Genomic DNA, 10,000 nt, shown 5'->3' on the forward strand with positions numbered 1-10,000 from the left:
GATGTGTTGCAAGAGAGCTGCTTTAATAGCTTCGCGTTGCTTTAACGCTGCATGTAGGATGTCGCGTGATGCGAGAGGTTTTCTTGGTCTAAGAAAAGGTACCTTGAGAAGCCTTTTACAATTTAATGGCCACCAACAACAAGCCGATCAATCGAAAAATGGGTACAAGCAAAAGTATCAAGAGTATCAATTAAATTTATTTTGCATAGCGGAGGAGTTACAGGCAAGCTATATAATGAGCTGTATAATGTACAAAAATATTCTACCCAAAGAGCTTCTTCCGTTGTTTACATTAACGGGGTCATTAACTGATCAAGATGCGAGCAGGATTCTTTAAAGCCATCACGAAAGATATTGTTCACACAGCTATCTGATTTAATACATTGCAGTTCTCTGATCATTTCTTATGTCTCTATGAGTATCTGTACAGTGCTATATTATGCGAGAGTAGAAATATAAGGATTTGTATCGGTAAAACGGTTTTCCTCAAAGTTCTGAAAACTACTGACGATTTAAAATAAAACAAACACGTTACCTTGCTTCAGTCTTATATTTATTTGATTCTGGTACGGTTTCTGGGTCGATTTAGAGCGATTTAGGTGGTTTTTGGTTCCTCTTCTTTCCCAAGGTTGAGCACTGAGACGAAGTTGCCGAACGGAATCATTCAAGGAAAAAGGCCATAAATTCGTTCCCAAGGCTTTGATTGCCTCGAAATTCCACGTAGATCACGGACGATTCCTCCGCTACCCATTCGTCTTCTTTATTTGAGCCTCTTGTACACTGAGAAGGATTTAAGGGCCGCCAAACTCTGCAAACATTTGCTTCGAGAGCCATCAAATGATGCTTTGTTCACAACTCTCTTTTTTCAAACCGTTGAAAGATCGCTTACCGACCCGCGATTGGTCAATGGGCACAATGGTGACCAATCGTAAGTCTTATCGTGGGTCGCTGAAGGGGGTCGCTAAAACTATCGCTCCATTCGGACCGAAAATGCGAAATAATCCTGGTGTGCATTGCTGGCGTCGATTTCCCTTGACATTGAAACCTGTTTGTATTGATCAACATGTTGGGCTTATATATAAGCTCCGGCCATATAGTACGAGGTTTGAAATCGCAATTTTCTACAGAATACAAAATTTTAATGAGAATGTATTTGTGACTTGAGTTGTCGAAGTTTTATAACCTTCAAGACTGGATATACCTTACGTACGTATACAGCCGTTGATTATAGATATCTTTCAGTTACATGTATAGCCCTGACGTTAAGGCAAATTAAGATGCACAAAGCTGCTTATTAAGCGTTGCTTTTACGTTGGTAAACACTGCAAACGTTTACATACGATTGATCTTTTAGTCGAAGCATTTGAGGAACGATATACAGCGCTGCGTGAGCATTGCTTTGTCGCTCTTAAACATTCCAAACTTTTCCTCAAAAGTATTTTTCAGTCGCAGCTTTTAAGCAACGATATACAGCGCTGCTTTACCATTGCTTTTTCGTTGTTAGGCATTGCAACCTTTCTGCAGCGCTCGATATTCTGCTTCTGAAGCTTGGTGAACGCATGAACGTCGCATAAAGGACGCATAAGCACTGTGCAACCTAAAATATGAAGTTGCGCAGCGCTGCGAGAGCGTTGTGCTGTTCGTACGGGTATATATTTTGTGATTTGCCTTGTAGCTCTGATATCCAAATTCTGACATATATTTTCAGATAGAACTAGCAACGGGCAAGTTTCCTTACACAAAATGGAAAACACCCTTTGAGCAACTCAAACAAGTAGTTCATGAGCCATCACCTAAACTACCTGAAGAAGGCCCATACTCAGCTGAATTCAGAGATTTTGTGATACAGTGGTGAGTGTTAAACAGTACAGTAGGCTTATCATGAGGTTCTTTCGTGTTAATAGACCATTTTACAGTTGTGGCTAAGTTACCAGGCCTAACAATGGAAGCGAGGCTGCCGGGGACCCTGTTTTGATACAAACCTTCATGCTTTTGTAATGTTAATATGGACTAATTAGCGTTACAACAACACAATTTACATGATAAAAGCAGTGAGGTCTGTATCAATGCAAGGTCACCGGCAGCCTCGCAGCCATTCATAGGCTTGGTCGCTTAGCAAACAACTGTAAAATGGCCTATTATTGGCATTTTGAAACACTATTGAGATGTAGCAGCAAAAGTAATGCAACCTTCAATAAGTTCAGTCACCGTGGTAGTTCTATCAGGTTTGAAGTTGGTCCCAAATGGAAGCTGACAATGACACTGTTAACATCACCTGCTTTTCAGAGCTTTAATTTATTCATAGCTTAGTAACATGATTGTATACATATGAGACGAAAATTGAAACATAGGCAAATACCATTAGAGAAACAGCTAGTTAAAGTGGGTTGTACAGTACCTTACATGTGGCATGCTTGGGATAAGATGGCAGGATAAAGTCACCAGCAATATGAGGTGCTTATCAACTAAAGCAGGAACTTCCTCCATTTCTACCCTTGTCTGCCAATGAAGGGAACAGATGACAGCCGTATTCCAAAATGTCTTGTTTCATTAAAAATGGTGGCAATTAAGGGAAGAGATTGGTCTGGATAAGGGAAATTTACTTCAAAGATGTGTTCAAACAACGCTTGAAATCTTCTCCCTCTTGGCCTGGGCAGTTCTTTATCCCTTAATTTTGCAATCAATCCCTTGTTAAAAGTTTAATTAAATGCAAGTACTGGTAATGTTTCATTCCATCTTGTAATAATATTAGTGATTTACAATATTTTATTTTACCATTTCCAAGAGTCCCAATTCATTTTTGGGTTGCTAAAAATGGTGCCAATTAAGCAGGTAAAGTCCTTTGTCCCTAATTGGCAGCCCATATAAAGACAAAGCACTTTTTTTGAAAGTCTAAGCTTAATTAATCAACACTCAATACTAGTACTGTGGAATCAAGGTTTTAGTATTATCAATAATTTTATAGTTTCGAAGAAGGTCTATTAATGTTTGGATATGTGCCACTGGAAAATAAGGGGGTATTGAGCCTACATGTAACTAGAGGCTCAATTTAATTTTTTTCCTGCAATTTCATCATACAGCTTAAAAAAGGACTATCATGAGAGGCCAAATTATGTCTTACTCTTGGTAAGTACCAAGTGCTAGGGGTTTTTTAATTGAAGCTGAGACCCAGAGAGGCAGTGTGGCCAAGTGGTTAGGGCACTTTTGCCTTGAGATCCGCAGATCCTGGGCTCAAAGCCCACTCTGACCACTCCTTGAATTTGATCCTGGTAGTCCCTGGTTCAACTTCCCAGCTGCACTTTTGTCTCTGTCCAGTTGGGATTCTTAACAGTTGTTGTTGTTCTGTTCCGTCGTTTCGTTGTGTTTCATTGGCCCGGCCTGTATTGTATTGTACTTATTCTAGAACCCATCTACACTAAGTACAGTACCCACCTTTGCTCAAAGGAGGTCTCAAGATCAAAAGCCAGACTACATGTATAATTACATAGGACCGTGCCGGCTTACTCTATCACAAGCTCCCTTAAGCTTCTACCTTAAAACTTTAGTTAATGAAACCCCTTAAGTGCAGGGCCGAAATTGCACCTTCCTGTTGCCAACATGACTCAAAACTAATTATTGGCAACCAGAACTACACAACTGGTCGTCAGCAGGTGACTTACTATTCCACTGCTATTTGCGTTGTTATTGTTAACTTTTTATGTCAAGAGAAACTGATTATCAATTCAGAGCCATTGCCAACCGGTGTCTTTCTTCTTGTCCTGTCAATGCTTTTTTAAAATAAAATGAAAGGTGTTTTCCCATTAAACTGAACGAAAGTTTGAAATTCACTCTTTAAGGCAGGGACTCAGAGCAAAAAAAAAAGCGACTAGGTAGTGGTTCAAGTGACTGGTGGGAGAAATGCAGCATGGTTGTGGCCTGATGGCAGCAACATTAGGGTTCATTGTTGCTACTCGTGATCGAAACGTGACTCATGTTTCTGTGTCTCCATACTTCCATTCGAGGTTGATTTCTTTTTAACATCAGAAAGTAGTTCATTTTAACAAAACCAGGAATTAAATAACCTCAAATTGAAGTCACTTGTACACAAGACTGTCCCGGTTGTTGCTTTCTGGCAACCAAGTTTTATACTTAGTCTAGTCACTAGTTGGTGCCCATATATCGGGCATTACTAAACCACGAAACAGCAAAACACCGAAACACTGAAACAGTGAAACGAAACAGTAAAACACCATGTATGACCCCACGATACATTGAATACTAACTGACAAAGGTTTGATTTGAGATTATTAAAAAATTAATAGCGTTGTAAAGGCCTAGACCTAATTAGGCCTAAAACGTTATTGCTCCTAATGTTACAAGTTTTCACAGCTTTTGCTGTCCTTTTGTGGGCCCATTTCCAGTACTACATGTAGCTAAGGGTATATACTTGGAAATAAAGATAGCAATTAACGATAATAATTATAATTATACATTGGTGTCACCAGCTCGATTTTGATTGGCTATAAGCACGCAGCTAATTCTTGCTTGCTGTTTCTCTTACATCATACCTACAGACAATAGATTTTATATATGTAGGATTGACGTCAGACAATAGTTTTATGCATGCAGAAGTGACGTCTCCCTAATACATTAACCAGAAGTTTGTCATGATCAGTTTTGTCATGGCGGAGCTCAGCTCAAGGATTATGCAAAATAAAACAATTTTTGGATTTGGTTTTCGCATGATAGTGAAAATTATCATGGCCTCAGTTTGTGTTATCTGCCTCAGCCTTCTGCTTTGGCAAATAACACAAACTTTGGCCTTGATAATTATCGCTATCATGCAAAAAGCGTATCCAATAATTGCATAATAAATAATTAACAGTTATTAAATTATTATTTATTATTACACTACAATAGATACAACTGGTAATTTAAGTCTGGATAAAAACTTTTTTTCTAATATCAAATTTAATGTAAGTTATTTTATCATACATAATAATTTTCCTATATCAATGTTTTTAAAACTTACTTATTTAACAGTGTCAACCTATCTCTTATTAACAGGAACATGAATTCATAAAGGGAGATGGAACAGGCAGTACTTTTGACACTGAAAGTTGGATAACACCTATCCTGTTGGAAGTTGATCAGTCTAGTTGATGGTTGAAATTAAGCAGAATTTTAACATCTTAAGGCAATAATTTAAATAAATCCCCTACTAATATTTATATTCTTACATTCAAGAAACTATTACATGCCAATTTAGGAAAGAATGTAACTGACTAATATTTTCTGTACCTGTGTTAAACAAACCTTGTGTCTGTTTTCCAGATACAGATCTGAAGTAACATAGTCAAACACGTGAAAAAGTATCCATACATTATTTGTATATTATTCTCAATTGTCAATGTGTTTGGATATCATTGGCAGTTAATCATAGGGATATGTCAGAAAGGGCCAGTAATCATTAGTACCCATCAGTACTTTCACAATTTGGGATCTTTTGTTGAGCAACGATTTGTAAAAAGTAGTTTTCCCTTAAGGTGTTTCACTTTAAAATTAAACATGAATAAGTGTCAGATGAAATAAGTTTTGTGTAGACAGTAAGTAAAGTTACAATATTGGCAAACACAAAAACTAATTAAAATTGTTATGATTGGAAAATATATAATTGACTATAGTTCACTGTATGAATTGTGCTTTGATTCAGTTGATCATGATCTAATTTCTTTTTCTATATTTTACCGAATTTGTATACATAATGTTTGTTTCAGAATTTTTGTTGTAGTCTGATTTTTTGTATGTCCCACAACAAACTGGTTCATTCTGTTGTTTTGAAATGGAGCAAAATTAAAAGAATAATAATTATTGTTTAAAAATTAATGTCCAGTTTGTGACCATACACTTAATGAAATGTAGGCTCTGTTGCAAACTGGACCCACACAAAATCTGGGAAGGAGATGTTCTTTGAATAGGCAATTCAATTTACATTTGGGACGTTATTTCCCCTATCAATTCCCATGCTAATAGAAAATATGTAAAAGAATTTCAGCAATACTTGTGAAAATAAAATTGCCTCCTTCCTTGTTTTTCTTCAACACTAAAAAGCTTTTTTAATGTTTTCTGAGGTTTGTGTGATTAGGGGATTTATTTTGTAGTTATCCTGTTAGGTTACTTGTTTAATCCTAGATTTGTACTATGCAAAAAAAACGCATGAAAAAAAAGACCTATTAGACGAGAAATAACAATTTTTCCAAAAGTATCCAAAATGGCCATTTTTTGCAAAACAGCAAATTAAGGGGGGACCAATTTTTAGTTTTAATTGTTACTTTATGAAAGAGGTTCTCTCCTCATTGCTTTGAAAATTAAAGATGTTGAGCATCTTGAAGGTTGCAAGTGGAGGAAATATTAATTTTTAGTGATTGTAGTAGGATTATCTGGAGTGACAAATCAGAATTTGAAATTTTTTCATAATGATTGTTACTTTTTTCTTAAATTTGTAAATTAAACCATTGGAGATATTTTCAATGAAATTTGTGCTTGCTGTTCAATTTGTGGGTTCAATCTTTTCATTTGTTGTTTGGGCATGCATATGGTATTAAGGACGGTGCCTACTATTGTTATTGCGCATATGTTCTGCGCATCTCGAGATACTCGGATTTCCTATCGGTGATGCTTACTAATACTGGGATATTTTTGCACAGTTTATAAGACTATCCGGAGAAAGTAGATCTTAGTAAGTGTCCTTGGTATCCAAAAAGAAAACTGGGGGTAACCATGCATTTTTGAGAGATAATTAAGCTTCAATTTGAGAAAGAATGCCATACATTGCTTTGTATTTTAAAGCTTTTCACAAAAATTATTCATCAATTATCTTTGACAAATGTGTGGTTACCCCCAATTTTCTTTTTGGATTTCAATAACACTTCTTAAGATCTGCATGTCCTGCATAATCACACATCGGGGCAAAAATATCTTTAATTAGTAGGCACCGTCCTTAAACCCCTTGTAAACCAGCCTAAACCGGCCATACTATAGTATTTTACTCTGTCACTCTAACACCAGAGTATTTTACTCTGTCTAATGCCAGAGGATTATACTTGTAAACTGGGGAATCCCCAGGAGTCAATGGGTTAAGCTTGAGGCATCATTATTAGTGATCTAAAATCAGAGAGCAATTAAGACCTTGAACATCACCCCTCACCTCCCACCCACTACCCTGGGAGTAGAGTATCCTTCGATCCGGGAAGAGGAAGAAGATTCTGCCAGCCACCTCGACATTTCATATTGAGCATGCGTTAAAAATTCAAATTGTATTTGGGTTTCAGTCATGTGTGACCAGTAACCGCAATTTAACCACAAAATGAAAAACAAACAGTCCTGATATTTTCAAACAACTCTGGCAAACATGACAACCAAGGAATCATTTCCTTGGAATCTCAAGATAATTCTTACTTTTAACATGCCATTTCATTTTTTACTGAAAAATTTATAGGTTTCTGGGAGAGTAGCTAGTTTCTGTAACAGATATACGGAGTAAATACTCATGGGAATTTAGACAGTTAAAAATTGCCACGTGACGCAGTTGTAAATTCAAAAAAATATTGATGACACGTGGTGATTAATAATTGTAATCATGCCAAAATAAAAAAAAACAGGTTTGACAAGTCAAAGCTGGACTGACTCATCCCATTTTTTGGATGATTGAGCAGCAAATCAAAGAATGTTGAGGAGGCTGGCAGTCTTCTTCCTTTTCCCAACTTATATTGGAAGATTGATGGAGACTGCTTCCAGGGTACCCACCTCCACACCCCTCTTTTGAAATGTGTAGGTACCGGTACGTGCTGTTTTGTGAGTCTTAAGTTATCCTTATGCTGTGCACAAACAATTATTTTGGATTGAAGTTTACTGGCTTCCCTTCAAAAACTTTGACCTACCCTGTGCCATTGGTGATTGCTTGTTTCTTTTGTTGAGCTAGAAATCCATGGAAGAGTTAATAAGAAGGGTTGGGGGTCAGTTTCTGAGTTAGTTATTTGGGACCATACCATCTGACCCTTCTGAAGAGTGGTTGAGTTCTGGAGCAATTTTTTGAAAACCAGGCGACTTTGTGGTCTTGCATTATTAATATCATTAAATTATCAATTCTTTTAGGATTGAGGCATCCATTGAGCACCCCTATAGATGGTTTTCACCTGATGTCACAGCAGACTGAGTATGTTGGTGCACAGAACAATAGAGAAAAAGGTCTGTTGGGAATTTGATTCTATTATAATTTAAAACATGAGCTACAATTTGCTATTGTTTTGTGCACAAACATGGCCGTCTCATCACGTGATTTAAAACCATCTATCTAAAAGATTTTACACGAGTTGGTGCAGCGGTGACTTAAAACTTGAAAATAAAAGGAAAAAATGGATAAGGCTTTCCACCTGGAATCAGTATCATTCCCTGGCAAGCGTGGACATAGTATGTACATGTAAGACATGAAACACGTGCAAACTCAATCACATGCATTCAAATAATTTTTGAAAAAGGCAGAGCTTACAAACTTAGCAGAATGCTGTCAAACACAATAAGCTCCAAATATAAAAAAAATGTTTTCTCACTCAACAATATGAACAAGTTTAATGGGGACTTAGTACTTTACTCTAATGCCAGATGATTTAATAATTTACTCGTCAATGGGGAACCCTGGGAGTCAATGGGTCAATCATGTAAATTGACCACCGTACAGAGATTCTAAAAGCTGACGTTTCGAGCGTTAGCCCTTCGTCAGAGCGAATCGAGGGATTATGGGTTACGTCTAGTTTTTATAGTAGAGTAGGAGCTACGCTATTGGTGGTAACATGGCAACGTGAAAAATAGGAATATATTAGTTAAATGAAAAGCGTTCGTTAATACCGTGAGGATTAAGGGTGCCGATTTGAAAGATGAATTTTTGTTCCAGATTCTTGCGGCTTTCCGTCGTACCTAGATGTAGGGAAAGGCCGCAGATAGCCATGTGTTTTTTGGAGTGGTTAGGCAGATTGAAATGGCGAGCGACTGGCTTAGATGCATCCCTGTCATTCTTCTCAACATCGCGAAAGTGTTCGCGGAATCGGTCACCTAGTCGTCTACCTGTCTCACCAATGTATAATTTATTGCATAACGTACAGGTTATGCAATAAATGACATTTGCAGAGGTACATGTGAAACGATCGGTGATCTTAACAGATCGCTTAGGTCCCGATATCTTGCTAGTGTTAACAATGAAAAGACAAGTTTTGCATCGCGCGAAATTTCCAGGTATATTTAAGGGCCGGATGAAAAGAGTTGACGGAGGTTATAAACAAATTAATTAATTAATGGTGTAGCGATGGGCACACGAATGGGTCCTAGCTATGCCAATCTTTTTGTAGGATATGTTGAACTCCAATTTTTTAATCAGTACAACGGCCCCAAACCTGAACTCTACGGCCGCTACATCGACGACTGCATCGGCGCTATTTCATCCAGCAGAGAAGAACTCGATCACTTTATAACCTCCGTCAACTCTTTTCATCCGGCTCTTAAATATACCTGGGAAATTTCGGAAACTTCATTGGCTTTCCTAGATATCAAACTTTTTATTAGAGGCAACGTGCTATGTACTAGTGTGCACTACAAACCTACTGATTCACACACTTATTTGTTGTATTCATCGTCACATCCATCACATGTCAAGAACTCCATTCCTTATTCTCAATTTCTTAGACTTCGACGTCTAAGTAGTGATGACTCCGATTTTTCCAGCAAATCAGAGGAGGTGTGCCAGTTCTTCGAAAAACGTGGCTATCCTGTCTCTGTGGTCAAAGCGGGCCATCATTGCGCACAACAATTTGATCGACCGTCATCACTACAAACGTCACCGTGAGAAAGATAAGAATGACAGAATTCCATTCACCCTCACTTTCCATCCTCATAATCACGCAGTCAAAAGCATCATTCTTAGTAATTTTAAATTACTCCAAAATGATCCCGAGACTGGTAGAATCTTTTC

At 37.5% G+C, this 10,000-nt stretch overlaps 1 protein-coding gene across 1 annotated transcript in view; it reads left to right on the top strand.

Annotated features, from left to right (window-relative positions):
* The window catches only part of LOC138045040 (dual specificity mitogen-activated protein kinase kinase 6-like), a 17,904-nt gene extending 11,389 nt beyond the window's left edge, over positions 1-6,515 (top strand). The window contains exons 11-13 of the mRNA XM_068891392.1: positions 1,709-1,851; positions 3,081-3,126; positions 5,047-6,515. Of these exons, the coding sequence (XP_068747493.1) occupies positions 1,709-1,851; positions 3,081-3,126; positions 5,047-5,142 (285 nt within the window). The 3' untranslated portion in view covers positions 5,143-6,515. The remainder of the gene's footprint in view (positions 1-1,708; positions 1,852-3,080; positions 3,127-5,046) is intronic.
* Positions 6,516-10,000: the final 3,485 nt, after the last annotated feature.

The sequence above is a fragment of the Montipora capricornis genome, chromosome 4, assembly GCF_036669925.1.
Source record: "Montipora capricornis isolate CH-2021 chromosome 4, ASM3666992v2, whole genome shotgun sequence".
Classification (NCBI taxonomy): Eukaryota; Metazoa; Cnidaria; class Anthozoa; order Scleractinia; family Acroporidae; genus Montipora; species Montipora capricornis.